This window comes from Eucalyptus grandis, chromosome 2, assembly GCF_016545825.1.
Source record: "Eucalyptus grandis isolate ANBG69807.140 chromosome 2, ASM1654582v1, whole genome shotgun sequence".
Taxonomy (NCBI): domain Eukaryota; kingdom Viridiplantae; phylum Streptophyta; class Magnoliopsida; order Myrtales; family Myrtaceae; genus Eucalyptus; species Eucalyptus grandis.
In genome coordinates this window covers 28,980,792-28,997,514 of record NC_052613.1, presented here as the reverse complement: position 1 = coordinate 28,997,514, position 16,723 = coordinate 28,980,792, and the positions used below count along the sequence as shown (strand labels likewise).

General features: G+C 41.2%; 2 protein-coding genes and 1 non-coding gene across 4 annotated transcripts; 2 read left to right on the top strand and 1 right to left on the bottom strand.

The window, feature by feature from the left end:
- The first annotated feature begins 227 nt into the window (after positions 1-227).
- LOC104416334 (kinesin-like protein KIN-14L) lies at positions 228-4,222 on the top strand. Its single transcript, XM_039306942.1, has 10 exons — positions 228-1,069; positions 1,257-1,401; positions 1,834-1,908; positions 2,178-2,259; positions 2,631-2,726; positions 2,917-3,090; positions 3,215-3,321; positions 3,555-3,733; positions 3,857-4,021; positions 4,144-4,222. Exons 1-10 carry the CDS (start codon positions 696-698, stop codon positions 4,220-4,222), a joined length of 1,476 nt encoding a protein of 491 aa, XP_039162876.1. The 5' UTR covers positions 228-695.
- Positions 4,223-5,148: 926 nt separating this feature from the next.
- Positions 5,149-8,993, bottom strand: LOC104436890. Of its 2 annotated transcripts, none has more exons than XR_005548270.1 (5): positions 8,660-8,993; positions 7,588-7,680; positions 6,339-6,445; positions 5,824-5,971; positions 5,149-5,558 (listed from the first exon to the last, which is right to left on the bottom strand). It is a non-coding gene; the product is annotated as an uncharacterized LOC104436890 (transcript). The 2 variants fall into 2 exon arrangements; XR_005548271.1 differs by lacking the exon at positions 8,660-8,993 and adding an exon at positions 8,512-8,652.
- A 3,200-nt stretch (positions 8,994-12,193) lies between these two features.
- Positions 12,194-13,608, top strand: LOC104428234 (galactinol synthase 2). The gene is made up of 2 exons (XM_010041228.3): positions 12,194-12,635; positions 12,755-13,608. The coding sequence occupies exons 1-2, from the start codon at positions 12,300-12,302 to the stop codon at positions 13,433-13,435; spliced, it is 1,017 nt and encodes a 338-aa protein (XP_010039530.2). The 5' UTR covers positions 12,194-12,299; the 3' UTR covers positions 13,436-13,608.
- Positions 13,609-16,723: the final 3,115 nt, after the last annotated feature.

The window sequence follows — 16,723 nt, the reverse complement described above, 5'->3', positions numbered from 1 at the left end:
GGAGAAAATATTCAGTGGTTCGTTCGCGCCACGTCATTCGCTGACGTGGCGCGCACATACCACTCAGATTTCGACACCTGTCCTCGGGGACCCGCTGGAAAATGAAAAGACTCGCTCGGCTCGGCTCGGCGTGGGACCCACAATCTGGTCAGACTGAGGAGAAAATCAGGCGCCATTTTAAAAAAATTTCGGACTGAGCAAGGTTTTCTTCTTCTTCTCTTTCTTCGTGCCTCACTCTACCCTCCCTCTCTCTCTCTCCGACGAAGAGGACGCGACCTCCCAGTCGCTCTGTGCCTCTTTCCGACCGGCGAACCACCGCCAGCAACCGACGAACCACCGCACCGGACCGGCGAGAGGACCGCGAGATCTAGCTCCCTCCCTTTGCCCTCCCTCTTTCCGACCAGCGAACCACCGCACGGACCGGCGAGAGGACCGCGACCTCCCTCTCTCTCTCTGCATTCCCTCTTTACGACCGACGAACCACCGCACGGGCGAGAGGACCGTGAGCAATCGACGAACCACTGCACGGGACTGGCGAGAGGACCGCGACCTCCCTCTCTCTCTGCCCTCCCTCTTTCCGATCAGCGAACCACCGCGAGCAAATCAGATGTTTTTGTAGAGATCGCCCATCGTCGCCTTCATCTTCTTCCCTCTTTTTTTTTGTTGTGTTGTTTTTTTTTTCCCCTAGTGTTCTAATGGTGGATCTGGAGTTGCATATGAAGGACGACGTGATGTCTCACATCAACCTCGACGGCTTCTTCGGCAACCTCCCTGAGATCGGCGACGTCATCGGCGCTTACTCCTCGACGATCGCGTCGTCGTCGTCTCCAGACTCGGGGCTCTCGTGGTTCGACGAGATCGAGAACATCTTGATGAAGGACGACGATGTCCACGTGCTTGCTAAGCCGGGGGCTGAACGGGCCGAGCCGGAGGGACTCGAGCTTCCCGCGGACCTCCGCTTCCCCGGCCCCTCGCCGCTGGCTTCTCCCCGCCTCCTGCAAGATGCAGCAGCGCGGCCTCAGGTGCTCCGCCAGCTGGCTGATTTCCTCGGTTTCCATGGCGCGCGCTTGTAAGGACTGGACATTTCACAGAGTGTATCTCCTTGATCGATTGCTCATATTTATCTGATTTCCATGGCTGACCATGTGGTTGACCTAAGTCAGTAGTTTTTCTGGCCACGAGAAACCATGAAGTGGCCCTTTTTGCAGATAATACTTTACCGTCAATACACCCCTTATCTGTACCCCTTTTTGCAGATCATGGGCATTGGAGGCAAATGACATGAATTGTTTCAACATCCAATTTCAGCTGGATTTAGTCTTTGGAGATTTACTAAATGAAAGAGGCAGGTTGCTTTCAACATCCTCACCCCTGGAGGATTTGTCCACTCGAGGATCCAAGGTATGTCATCTTTGTGAACTTACTCCCCTGCAGTTCAGTTGCAGTTACCGATATCCTTTTTCCTGCCTTTGTCATATAGTGTTGTCCATTGGCATGAGATAATTTGTGCAAGAAATTTATATATATTATGTTCCCTTAATATGCTCTTGTTATCACATTAGTTGATGCTTTATGATGACTTTTTGGTCAATTAGCACGATCAGGTGTGGGTTGTCGTCCTTAGTGGAATGGGAATCGCATTCTCTTTCTATTATGTACTCTGAAAAGAAAAAAATTAAACGGCTCATTGGTCAACTATCACTTAATTATAGAAGCTAGAAATTAGTTCTTAGTACATATGGTTACCTGAATATCTTTCTGCTCGCAATTAAGTAGCTATTATCACCATGGAGAATTTGTAATCTGATGCCTCTGCACTATTCTTGTTCATAGTGCTGCAGAACCTGTTCGAAAGAGGGTAACTGCGATCATCGAAATGTATTTGAGATGCAAGAGAAAGAACTTTTGGTGAGTGCCTCTCTATATGATGCAGAAAATCTTTAGGAAAGAAAAGCTCGCAGACTTCTTTTGCCGATTTTTGCAAAATGAATTGGAAAGATTTTGTTTGATAAAAAGATTTTAGTAAAGGGTGGTTGGGACTATAATAGATATTTTCAATTTTCATTTAAACTTGCTTGCAGGATAGACTAATAAAGCAAGGTCTTTAAGTTAACGTGATTTCATGTTCCTGTCAACAATTGTAAAGGACAAGAAAGTCTAATATTTGCATCTTGCAGGATCTTAAAACTTTGTTGTTGAAGACAAAAAGGGAGTTTGAAGATCTGCAGTTCCAGTTTCAGAGAGATCTAAAACAGCTAGGTAGGAAAAGTAGACTAAAAAGGAGTAGTCTAATTAGTTCTTTTTTTCTGAGCACAGGCGAGGCTTAGGACATGGAGTTGCATGTTCCTTGTCCTTTTGCATTGAATGTCAACCATTTTAGATGAGTGTCGTCTATATACTTTATTTATTACAGCTCCTCCGCTGAATGTTATTATCTCAGATTGAGGCCATTGTCATTAATATGCTCCCTAAGATTTGGCAATAAATCTCAAATTTCAACTTGAAGAATGAATCTATGGGATCTTGTTACGATCTTTTTTTTGCTTTTGCATTTTATTAAGGAGAATAAAAGCTAGATGTGACATGCTTCGTGAGCATTAATATGTGTTTTTGCTTTTCCAATGGATCAGGCAATCAAGTCCAGGAGATGTCTACTGCTGCCCTTGGATATCATAAAGTGGTGAAGGAAAATCGAAACCTGTACAACATGGTTCAGGATTTAAAAGGTCAGCTTTTTTTTTTTTTTTTTCGAGAGTTATTTGTTTATGAATTGGATTGCATAACTCAATTTTTTGAGCAGTATGCATTTATCCGCAGAAGTATAGGCTTGTCCATGGGTCAGTTGCTTTTAAGTAAAGGAGCTTTTGTTGTTTTATTTCCAATGTTACGAGTTTAATTTGACAAAAATCTTTACAGGAAATATACGAGTATACTGCAGAATTAGATACATTTTTAATGCGGAAGCCAAAAATGTGGTAGATTTTATTGGAGAAGATGGTTCACTTGTGATTGTTGACCCTTCAAAACCCCATAGAGATGGAAGGAAAGTGTTTCAGTTTAATCGGGTTTTCAGTCCACTTGCTACTCAAGGTATTGTTACACTTCATCTTATTGTCTAAGGGTATATTGTTGGCCAAGTGATTGTCCTGCAAGTTGATGTTCAGCTCCTAAATAACAATGTAAATTGTTTTTCGCCATGCGGCCCTCTTTGCAGATGATGTGTACATGGATACTCAACCTTTGATTAGATCAGTGATGGATGGTTACAATGTCTGCATCTTTGCTTATGGTCAAACTGGATCGGGTAAAACACATACAATGGTAAGAACTTAAGTGTAGCTTTAGTAGATCCAACCTTTGTGCCAGATCACCTCCTAGGCTCCTAGATAATTTGTGTAAAATAAAAAGTGTGCATTTTCCTTGCTGTTAGATGAATGTACTGTTAATTTCGTATATCTACCTGCAAAGCATGAACATAATTCAATCTAAGCAGATGCTTAAGATTGCTTACTTTGATTTGAGGAATAACTACTTATTGCCTTTTGGAATTGCAGAGTGGTCCATCAGGCGAACTGACAAAGGACATGGGGATTAATTACTTGGCTCTCAACGATCTCTTCGAGTTGTCTAACAGAAGGAAGGACATTATAACTTATGATATTCATGTTCAGATGGTTGAAATATATAATGAGCAAGTGCGTGATCTCCTTGTTGAGGATTCAGCATCCTCAAGATATCCTTTGAAATGGATTATTCTGTCTAATATAGATACATTTGATGTCAAATAAGTAGATAAAAAGACTGAAGAAAGCTTAAGTTTCTGAAATGTAAATTTGGGTTCCTTGACTATGCACAAATTAAAGATTCGAAGCTGTACCAGTGACGGTGGCTTGAGCCTTCCAGATGCTACCATGCATTCTGTCAAGTCCACAGCTGATGTGGTCAACCTAATGAAATTTGGTGATGTGAATCGTGTCGTCAGTTCTACAGCACTGAACAATAGAAGTAGCCGGTCTCACAGGTCAGTTTTTGGACAGGCAGAGTTTCCTACCCATTCTTTTTGGTATAAATTTTGATGTAGTTTCCAATAGATTAGATTATTCAAGAGAGTGATACTGATGTCCATGGGATGCATCCTTGCAGTGTGCTGACAGTAGATGTTCAAGGGAAAGATGTATCTGGATCCATCCTCCGCAGTTGCCTGCATTTGGTTTTTCAATAAGATGTAAAAGACACGAGGAATGCCAAGACGCCTCCTCCAGTCCACCCATCATCTACGATAGCAAAGCGTTGGCTGTAGCTATAGATGGCGAAATTTAGTGTTCAATGACCAGCGAAGTGATGCTTCGACTCGAAGCTGACTGAAGTTTTGACATGATAGATGAGACACTGAGAATTGACGAGGGAAAAACTGAAGAGTTAGCCGACAAACGCAATAGCAAATTTTTGGTTTAACACACTGCTTATGTACATATTGACACAAGTTCTTCAAATAATGCCCGAAATTTCTATGGCAATGTTTTCAAACTGCTCTTGCCCATCGTTCTCTGAATCTCTGACTTAAGTCATCAAAGCTATCGGCATCTTTTAACAGAAATGGAGAAAATGACAGGTGCCTCTGCTAATAAACCGGCTGCTCTTCTATTGTATAGCTAGCTAAAAATCACAGATTATAGCACGACATTCATATAACGTGACGCCAATGTGGTACTGTAGAATCAAGTGTTCTTGTTTTTAGTATAGTTGATTATAATAGCTTCATAGGCCCTGAAAACCGAGATCCCTCAGTTTATCCAGCGATACCTTGCGTGATATGGATCATACATAGTTTACTTATTCAGTTATAAACCTCCAATGTAACGAGGGGCTAGTCAGTTAAAAAAACACACACAACTATAGCAACAACTTCCATGTTTCATTTTCCGAAACAGGATCCCATGCCCATCTTTGAAGTTCAGCTTAATTTAGTTGAAGATGCAAACAAGCAGATGGCCATTGCCTTAGATTTACCCAAAAGTGCTACTGTCAGGAAAACAGACGTGAAGGTTAAGAGGAGCATCATTAACAAGTCATCCAGTTCACCAAATTGTTAAAAATGCCTTCTTTACAAGTTTATTATGAACCTGAAAACTGATTCACAGATGAGTGTACTTTATTCAAGTTTCAACCATTCAGTCAATGGAAAGAAATATCGACAATTATTTAAGGAAGGTGAAGAGAAGAAAGTAGTTAGCAAAGCTTAAACAAGTCAGTTGTTTGATTGTAGCTAATTTGCCCGTTTATTTTCTTGAAGGAATAGTCATAGGCTTGAAGCAGCCGCTTGTGGAATCTCCTCATGTCCAAGCTCACATTCTGTCTGTCGAGAATTCCTGTGGGATCGGCTGTCCCTATTAGATAGTAAGAATCTGGAATAGGAATCCTTCCTCCTTTCAAACTCTTCCTTTCATCATTCATCAGGATGGACAGACGATTTTGTAGGTATGTTTCGTCCAGAGGAATCCCAGATAAGATCATTCTGGCCGCAGTGAAACCATCCTTCTCACCATGATTCACCAAAACTGTTCATACAGTAAAAGAACAAAAGGAAAACACAAGGGAAAATGTTTACACATCAAATAGCAATTGAAGGAAATACGCACCCAAGGGAAGTAAAACCAGCAAAGATGAATAGAGATGCATTTTTTTACTTATGCATATTTCAAATCAAGAAAAATAAAAGAAGCACATCCAAGTATAGAAAAAAAAATTGGAGAAAAATCTCTTTTTGGACTGTTTTAAGAGTGGACAATATTTCAACAGTCCAAAAGTTCAGAAGAATACTACCTCTTAGAGCTGCTCGTTTACTAGAGAAGACACTATTTGCATCTCCCAAAGCATTCTCCACCATGTCCAAAAGAAATTCATTAGGGACCCGCCATAGCTTAAAAGTGCAATCAAAATCTTTGAAAGATATGCAAGCTTTGGTTTATTACTGCATCAATGAGGACCAAGGTCTAATCGGTTCTTCCAAAAGGTAAAATTTGATGGCAGAAAAAGCTCCAAACAAAAAGCAATGGGATTTAGTAATTCACAAGAAAAACATGTCCCATGTTCAAATTAAACTGCTGAAAGAACAAGAAAGCCGCTAACTTTTCAGTTTGTTTATGTAAGGGTCTTTTAACCAGCTAACTCCAAAGGAAAATCTTAACACAATGATCAACAAATCAATAGTATAGCCGGGCAACAAACCCACGATAACACTTTGTGATCACAAGTACTAGGCGTCAGAGGTACCATAAGAACCTCAAGAGAATTAATTAAAACAATGATAGCCTGCTAGCAAAATATGTTGGTTGTACCTTGTTTGTACTATTTCGAGTGCATCAACGGTCCTGATATCTAAAAGCTTCGGGTCCTTTTCAACCTTGATCATCAACGGTCGAATATGAATAGTATGAGGAGGGAGCTACAGATTAAAATTCGGCCAAAACAATTAGAATGGAAGATATAAATGAACCGATAGAAAAAATGAAATATATCGCAATATGGAGAATTATTGCAGCTGAAAAACTAATAACTAGACTCACACTTAATAATACAATGTAGATTTTCCTAAGCAACCAAAACACTCTAACAACATCAATGATCTAACCAATTTTCTGCATATAAAATGATCGGCTTGACAAAGCTTAAACAAACAAGATATCTTCCGCTTGGGACTATTTGGAACGTCTCCATTTAAATGAGGGGAAAGAAAGGCCTAAAGCAAGATATTGTACTTTCAGAACATTTGTCACTAACAATATCAACAAAGGCATGAAACACAAAGGTAACTGTTCAAGGCTTATGAAAATATATCACTATTACATGTAAGAAGGAAATTGATCACTAGTAGTATCGACTAACAATGCTTTGTTGCAGTAAAAACTCACCAAACTGTGATCCGCAACACCTAAGTTACAAATTCACATTGTGTACGGCTTAGATCTGCATTTCGTTCAAATTTATTTATGGGATTGCATCCCATAACCAAAATACTACTATTACTAGACGGTCCAGTAATTCATCGTACTCGAGCAGCAGCATCCTATTGACAAATATAGTATTGCCATTACAGTGTCATCATGACTATGACTATACTATCTAAAGACATAATGCACAATTAACCATAAATGACATCATTACATACTATCAGTTTTCCTTTTTTATTTGTCATAATTATTTTTTGGAGATCATTTTTTCTTGCATAGCAAGAGGAAGATACCACTAAGATGATACCCATATCCACAGGTCACAAACCTTAAAAGCAGAGGCATCAGATTACAAATTCTCCACGGCGATAATAGCTACTTAATTGCGAGCAGAAAGATATTCAGGTAACCATATGTACTAAGAACTAATTTCTAGCTTCTATAATCAAGTGATAGTTGACCAATGAAAGCATCAACTAATGTGATAACAAGAGCATATTAAGGGAACATAATATATATAAATTTCTTGCACAAATTATCTCATGCCAATGGACAACACTATATGAGAAAGGCAGGAAAAAGGATATCAGTAACTGCAACTTAACTGCAGGAGAGTAAATTCACAAAGATGACATACCTTGGATCCTCGAGTGAACAAATCCTCCAGGGGTGAGGATGTTGAAAGCAACCTGCCTCTTTCTTTTAGTAAATCTCCAAAGACTAAATCCAGCTGAAATTGGATGTTGAAACAATTCATGTCATTTGTGATTATGATAGGAAACAAAAACCATCAGTATCAAAAAGTGAAAAACTTAACAAACTCAAAGTTTCTCATCCCTATATCAATTATATTGGGCAGTAGATTTGAGTACAAAATGTTTCCCTGATGGTTGAACATGACATTTAGTTCAGCAAAGAAGATTTTCTGCTTATTTTATTTGTAGGAAAAAAATGGAAATGCCACTCCTGTGACGTTTAGTGCACTGTATTTCTTGCATGGATGCAAAGGAAGCACTGGAAAAAACAACATATTTACCCCTCTGGTTAGTCTTACAACTATATTTTTAATCTCATACACATCAACCAGGCACAAAAAGCGTGTGCAAAATTTCTACAGGCGATATTTGCTCTATCTATGCGATAGAAGAAAGCAATGCCTTCCCACTCAATCTACGAGCTGTGCGATTTGTACTCTTTCTACCTTCTAGTGACATGTAGATTCCATGTTCAACCAGCAACGTAACTAGTCAAAACTGGTACGGTCTTCCAAGGACAACAGGACATATACTTATTTTAGGCTCTGCAGTTTTGATCAAGTCATGTAAGAATACCTATTATTGTAGTTGCAGAATATCTCTAGTGAGGTGTTTCCATGCACATCAAAATCGTTTATTCATCGAAAAATTAAATTTCAATTGCCCATATTCCCACTAATATTTATCTTCTTTTTGCCATAAACGAAACAACATATTATTCCATCAAAGAGAGCCTAAGCATTACAGTGCTTAGCCTACATAGAAGAAATGAAGGTTGTCCTCAAAGACACGTGAAGTAAATTAACCTTCAAATCTTCCACTTTTGTGCTCCCTCGCTACTCACGCATTCGCTGGCAATTGAACAACCCAACAAGATATAGAAACAACCCATTCGGGATTTCAACTGCGCATTCCGAAACCAGCCCATGAGAGGGGAGGAAGAAGGAAACTCACCGGTCGAGAGAGAAACGCACGGACCCCGCCCAGGTTCACAGCAAGCGGGAAACTCTCCAGCCCGTGCCTCTCCTTCTTCTCCGCGCCGTCGACCCCGCCCAGGTCCGCCGAGATCTCCCTCGCGACCGATCAGCCCAGCGTCAGGGACAACGCCCGGTCAGCGGCGGGGAGCTTGGTGCCGCTCGAGAATGAGACCGAGGCCGCCTCCCTCCTGCCGGAGGTCGATGGCTTCGCGGCGGAGGCCGGCGAGAATCCTTCTCCAGCCCGCGCCTCTCCTTCTTCTCCGCGCCGTCCGAGATCTCCCTCGCGACCGAGCGGGCCAGCGTTATGGACAGCGCCCGGTCGGCGGCGGGAGCCTAGTGCCGCTCGGGAACGAGACCAAGGCTGCCTCCCTCCCGCCAGAGGTCGATGGCTTCGCAGCGGAGGCCGGCGGGACGGGGAGGACGAGCAGATGCCGGAGACAGAGGATGCCAGAGGCATGAGGCTTTTGGGGAGGGAGCCAGAGCCGGAGCCGGAGGCGAAGGCAGACACAAACCTTCTGCTCGATCTTTGAGGGAACAGTCGGAGGTGGAGGGGGTCGGGACCCGACTGCGACTGGTGAGGCTCCGACGTGCCAGAAACAGATTTTGGGGGAGGAAGGCAGAGCTGGAGCCGGAGGCGGACACAAACCTCGTACCCAATCTCCGCGGGAACAATTGGAGGTGGAGGGGGTCGGGACCCGACCGCGACTGGTGAGGCTCCGAGGTGCCAGAAGCAGATGACCGGCGAGGCTCAGGCGGAGCCGGAGACGAAGGCGGAAGCGGAAGCGGTCTCGATCGTTTTGTGTTTGTGCTCCCGCGAGGGGAGAGAAAGCGAGAGAGAGAGAGAAAATTGCAGAAGATTCAATTGAGGAGAGATAATGGTCTTTTGGGCGGGAGCTTTGCGTGACTTGTCTTTTCTTCTGTCAGTGAGCCAAGCCGAGCCGAGCAAGTCTTTTCATTTTCCAGCGGGTCCCCAAGGACAGGTGTCGAAATCTGAGTGGTATGCGCGCGTCACGTCAGCGAATGACGTGGCGCGAACGAACCACTGAATATTTTCTCCTGCAGATGACACTTCAATAGGTACCTCCATAAGAACTGGAGCAGCCCGCCGTACACGGAGCCTGACAGACGTGTAAGGGCTTGCCACGTGTCGGCTCCAGTAACGTAGCCCCATGCAGCTTCCGACAGGTTTCTTGCGATTCATGCATACAGGGGAAAAAGGGGAAAAGAGAAGAAGATAAATAATGTGCTCCGACCAAAAATAAATAAATAATAAATAATGTGCGGAATATCCGCGGCGCTGGGCGGTGCCGTGCGGTGGGAGTTAAATAATAAACAGTGGGCATTTACTAGTCGATTTTATATTATAAAATTCCTCCTTTTTACCAAAACTGGTACGAAATTGAAAGGAAGCTCCCCTCTCCACAGCGCAGGATCCAGTGCTGCTCACCCGTTGCTCGCCCACGTGGAGTCGCACCATCTGGTCCGTCGAGTTCCTCATCGACGCCAACGGAAATATCTAAAATGCCATGGAGCAAGAACAAGTGGAAATTCGATTAAAAAAAAAAAAACAAGCAGAAAGGGATTGAGTATATAGGCTGTATAGCGAGTGTATACACTCGAGTATTTTATTTGTATAAAATGCAATCAAATTAGAACAAGTGGAAATGAATTGAGTATAGGCTTTTATGGCGAGTGTATATACTCGAGTATTTTATTTGTATAAAATACAATCGTATTAAAGGACACCAGGTTTTGCGTGTAGATACAATAAATACGTTTAGGAAACTAAACTTTACATCTTTTAGCAAAGTAAAGATCATTTAATTAGCCTAAGGAAAGTAGGTGAGTTGATCCGAAAAAATATCGAATTTATTTAAACGATTGTGATTCATCCCCTTAGAAGATATTTATTGGTGAAAAGCTAACATTAGAATGATTTTCCAAAAACCCTCAAGGTTGGCATAATTAGTCGAGGTGTTGCAACAATTTCAGCTCAAAAAAATTAGGGATCATTCTTTCGGATCTTTTCGACTACGTTCAGGCTACTTTGGTTCGAATCACTTCTATAGGCCAATGGTTTGAACTTCACTAGTTCATTGAGTTAGTAGGGTATCCCCATAGCTATGCAAGGGCTTGTTGGATAATTGGCCAAACAACGTTTAATTCTATTATTTTGTTTTTCAGAACAAAAAATAGAATAGAAATCTGTTTTGTAACTTTTTTGTTCTCGAGAATGAATTTGGAACATAATCAATAAGTTTAAAAAAAAAAAAAATTGCTTCTTTAATTCGAGAACAACTTTAGAATTAAGATCACTTTTTCTCTCTCTCTCTCTCTCTCTCTCTTCCTTTTCTTCTTCTTCTTCCTTTCACCGATTGCTAGCTTTGGCAATGGCCACTGATTGGCCAAATGAAGGTTGACGGCCTTGTCGGAGCTTCGCTGGACCTCATCAGCCGAGCCTCGCTAGTGGCTGGGTGAGGCTTGGGCTGACAACGTTGTCGGCCTCCATTTGGCAGACTCGACAACTGGCTAAAGGAGAAAGAAGAAGAATTTGAGAGCCGCATGTATTTTTATTTTGAGAATATAAATTTTGAATAGTTACCAAACGCCTTTAAATATTCAAAAGCTAGTATAGGGAACATAATGAAAAAAAAAAACTATTTTTGAACATAAATTATTCATGGAAACAGAATGGTTACCAAATATGCTATAAGTGGTCATTTTTTCGCTTGTGTGCCCCTAGAATAAAAAAGGGAGAGAAACATATAATATATAATCAAGATAACTATGATCAACACTAACGCTCAATAGGATTGATGAGTCCAAACGGTAAGGATACAAATACTTATTTAATCAATGTACTCAATTTTTTACTCTTTTTTGTGGGTACAACTATTTTCTTTTTGGGTATTTGGCTAAGCTTACCCTTCTACTATTGCACCGGTTAGTCAAAAAGAGTGTTGGCACTTTCTCACGAGAGGGGACTATAGACTTGTTGACTCCCAATTTTTGGGCAACGGCGTAACATTATCCTCGGAAACCGCCTCCTTTCACGGCACCACCACAAACTTAAATGAATTTTTGAGATATAATCACCCTTGGAGTATTCTCAAATTTAAAATAATACCTTATCGTGGTCTTGTAATTATGAAGTCGGTCGCTAGGGTTACAGTAGTAAATCTGCGAAAAGCTTGACTTGTTGGTCTCCCTAAAGATTCGACAACATTAACTCTCTCTCTCTCGCATGTTCGAGCACCATCCACCAAACGCGGATCTTGTTTGACGACCGTCCGATCGACTCGCACTGGCCCACGTGGAATTCGATCCATCGGCGGAGCTCCAAAACATACTTCGTTCAAGAAGAAGTGGCCTAGCTCTACCCCCATTGGATAGACAAAATCTTTGGTCTGTCGGTATGAAACTCCCCATCAATCACCGCATTATCTCCAGGATTTAGTCACCTTGATTAAAAATTCAGGTCTCCAACTCTATATAAACCCCGCACCCCATTTCGCCAAATCCATCAACTCAAACTTAGCCAAGCAATTGCAAAAGCTTCTCAAACCCACAAACTCACATTCCACTCACCGAAACCGCAAACCTTTCCTACCTTAGAAATGGCTCCTATCATGGCCGTCGCTGATGCTGCCGATAATGGTGTCGTGAAGCTGAAGCCCGAGAACCAGCCTAGCTGTGCCTATGTGACGTTTTTGGCCGGAAACGGCGATTACGTGAAGGGTGTGGTTGGCCTGGCCAAGGGACTGAGGAAGGCGGAGAGCAAGTACCCGCTCGTGGTGGCGATCTTGCCAGATGTGCCGGTGGATCACCGGAAGATCTTGGTGGACCAGGGTTGTATCGTGAGGGAGATCGAGCCTGTGTATCCGCCGGAGAACCAAACTCAGTTTGCCATGGCTTATTATGTGATCAACTACTCCAAGCTCCGAATTTGGGAGGTATGCTTTGTTATTAAATATTTCTTTGTATCTTAGATCTTTGTCTCCTTTGAAATTTAGGATTGAGAAGTACTATTAGCCAGGAAATTGAGTTATTGATCTGGTTTCTTGAATTGCAGTTTGTGGAGTATGATAAGATGATCTATTTGGATGGAGACATCCAAGTCTTTGACAACATAGACCACCTCTTCGACCTCCCGGACAGCTTCTTCTATGCGGTCATGGACTGCTTTTGCGAAAAGACATGGAGCCACACCCCTCAATACGAAATCGGGTACTGCCAACAATGCCCGGATAAGGTCCAATGGCCTGACCACGTTGGCCCGAAGCCTTCTCTCTACTTCAACGCCGGCATGTTCGTGTACGAGCCAAACCTCTACACTTACCACGATATGCTCGAAACCCTCAAGATCACACCGCCAACTCCATTTGCCGAACAAGACTTCTTGAACATGTATTTCAAGGACATTTACAAACCAATTCCTAACGTTTACAACCTTGTGCTTGCGATGTTGTGGCGTCATCCCGAAAATGTCGAGCTGGACAAGGTGAAGGTTGTTCATTATTGTGCCGCTGGGTCGAAGCCGTGGCGGTACACAGGTGAGGAACAACACATGGATCGAGACGATATCAAGATGCTGGTGAAAAATTGGTGGGATATTTACGATGATGAGTCCCTGGACTACAAGAATATTGTCACAAGAGATGCAGCGGCGAAGCAAACAAAATGGGATCGATTCCTTGCGGCGTTGGCCGAGGCCGGAGCTTTCCGCTTCGTTACTGCCCCGTCCGCGGCCTAGTCGCGTGTAATTAGGGCTTTCTTTTTTTAAGTGTGTAGAGCAATTAAAGAGTCAGCTACGATTGCAATTGGTAGCTCTCTTTTTTTGAAAGGGAAGGGTTTTATTTTCCCTTTCATCTCCTTGATTTGGGGCTTGAAGATAAATTTTTCTCTTAATTATTTTTCTTTTTGTTTTCTTTTGTTGAGTAATATGTACAAATATATATATAAACGAAATTTCAAATTAATACGTGTTATTTTCGTTCTAAATATGTATATGTATATACATATATGCATATATATAGGTGTAGAGTTTTTCTTTAATCTCAGTGGATATCTTTTCTTAGACTATTATATGAATACAATGGAGGACCACGATAACAAATAGCATCAAATCTCCTATTGTCTGATTTTGGTAGAGTGAAGGCAAGGCACTATGAAAAGGTCGAGGATAAAGAGTAAAGTCCATGGCTAAACAGTTGATATAAAGTAATTATACAAAAAAGAAAGAAAGAAATAATTTGAGAAAAGACTAAATGAAAAATCACTAAAGAAGATAGAAAGTTGGTGATAAGACACGAGGTACATTTGCACTCTTGCAACGATCAAATTATAGAAATTCTTATATTTAAAGATCAACATCTTTAAAAACTTCAAAAGTCTCGTTTCTTGGGTCGACAAGTTCTCGAAGAATACAATTCGTCACTAGTCTATTGGTTTTAGCTGCCATTAGTGGGTAAATTTTTTTGACCAAGTAAAATATGGACCCGCCCTGGGATTAACTAACATGACTAGAATAGTGGGAAAAAAGAGCGACTCCAAGGACGCGAACCTTTTCGCCACGTGTCTATTGCACCGTCCTTTAAATCGGGAGTTGACACTTGGACTGGACAGGTGTTATTATCCAAGCGAAAGGCACAACTTGATACCGGTGGTGGGGCCCCGACCCAACCGCTGGAGAAAATTCTAGTTGAAGGATCGCACATCTGATCAACTTCCTGTTTTTAGTTGGAATTTATAGTCATACATAAAAGAATTAAAATAAAAATCGATTTCGGAAATGACATTAACTCAACATGTCATTTTATAACATGTCAAGTATTGGGCAACCAAAAAAATTTCCGCAATTAGAAGTATAAGTCTAGCGATTTATCATTTATCTAGTTTTTATAAAAAGGCGATATAATTTCTTTTTTTCATTGAGGGACCACCAATGCATCACAAGTGAATAAACTAATGCAAACAGTACAAATAGGTTATGAAAAGACAACACACTTTGGAGATGATCACAATCAAAGCTATATCTTTGACTGATTCTCTATAAACCTAATACAACCACTCTTTATCCGTAGAATCTCGAGCTCATCTTCATCTTGGCCTTAAATTTTTCAGTGAAGACCGCAGTTGGGGTTTCTTGGGGGAAATATGGCTCGAATGGGAGGGACAAATATGGGGATTTGAGGATAATGGGCTGAATTAGGGCTTCAGTTGCTCGATCAAGAAGTGTGCTGAATATTAGTCCATGTTGAGCCATCATTTTGTTGGATACCAGTCCATATCACGCCATCGCCCTTACGCGATGATTGATTTAGTAAAGCTACTTCATCAAAGACTTGCAGAGCATGCATGAAAAATTCAAAATGGATTAATAAGTTTTAGATAGCGATGACCAAATAATAGAAATTTATTGTGTGTTTCTTTTGCCTACTCGATTAGGACAATACGCCACTTTTATAATGACGAACTTATCTTTGACTAAAAAAATAATTTGCTTTAACATGAGATATTCAATCCTTCCTTTCTTTCATATTATGTGGAGATATCAAAATGCGAAACTCTCTAGATCTTTAAAAATGTTAGCTCGAAGAATGATTTGTAAATTTGATTTATAAAATAACATGTAATCTGTAATTCATATTTCAATATATGACCCTTTTGTTTAAATATCATTTATGATCTCTCTTCATTGATCAAACTTTTATGTCTAAGATGACTAAATCTTAATGGAAGGGGTACTCTTTTTCAAAAGATTAAAATAGAATCATAGGTTCCTCTAGGATGATAACTATATATTCATGTTACAGCATTAAACCAATAATGGATTTTGATTGGAAGCAATACATATATTATTTTCTTTTATGATATTCAAAGGTCATCATCTTTAAAAATTTCAAAACTCTCATTTCTTAGATTAACAAGTTCTCAAAGAAGACAATTAGTCACTAATTTATTAGTTTTTAGCTCCCATTAGTGTGCAAATTTTTTTAGATGTAAAAGATGCACCCTCCCTCTGATCAACTAACATGACTTTTCTTTTTGGTCGGCATAACTAACATAACTTTTTTTTTGGTCAAACAACTAACATGACTTGAAAAAGTAGGAAAAATGTACTATGAGGATGCAACCCCTATTCACCACTTGTCCTTTGCACCGTCCTTTAAATCAAGAGTTGACAGGTGAACCAGTGTCGTGACTTAAATAAAAGGAGAAAATATTAAATACCTTAACAACTCCACATTATTTTTACTTTGAACTATTTAGCAGCTCACAGCTGTCCGGGCAGGTCCACGTTGTCCCAGTTCAAACCAGCGCGGGCAAAGGGTAGAACGTTCTCTCTCCTCTTTACTTGCTCTCTCTTCCATTTCCTCAAACGCTCGACGCTCTTTTTACAGTCTACCCTAATGCATTGGACCTTCCAGTCTAGCGCTTCCTCCGCTGACCGTCACTCCCTCTCAATGACGGCCTTTCTCTCTCCACTCGGTGGCCCCATCCTTCGGGTTGCATTCTCTTGGCGCACTCCCACGACCTCATTCTTCTCAAATTGTGCTCTCTCCCGACGGCCGATTTCACCCGCCTCTCTCCATCCCCCCTGACTCACAACCGAGAAGCAATTGCTCTAACCTCTCATTTAATCTTCCGTTGACAACTTGCTTTCTGCTCTACTCAAAGCAGTCTCTCAAGAAGCCCTAAATCTACGACTGCAAGTCAGGTTTGATTTTATTTTTCGGGTTTTTAATTTTGGGGGAGAAACTCACTGGTTTGTTGCTTCTGATTCTAAGTGCAACAACGTGAGAAAGCTTGGCCTCTCCCACATAAGTGAACATTTTACAGATGGAAATTCTTTAGATTCTTCGACTGGCCCTATTAACTCTTTGTCTGCTAATTATGGATCCATATGAAGTTGATTTTTTTCTTATCTTGAACTTATTTATTTGTGTTTCCCTCCCGTGGGTCTCACCATCGCATCGGTCAAAATGCCGAGAGGAGGACTCAGGAGTCGCCAACCAGGGTAAAATCCTCATGTCTCTTC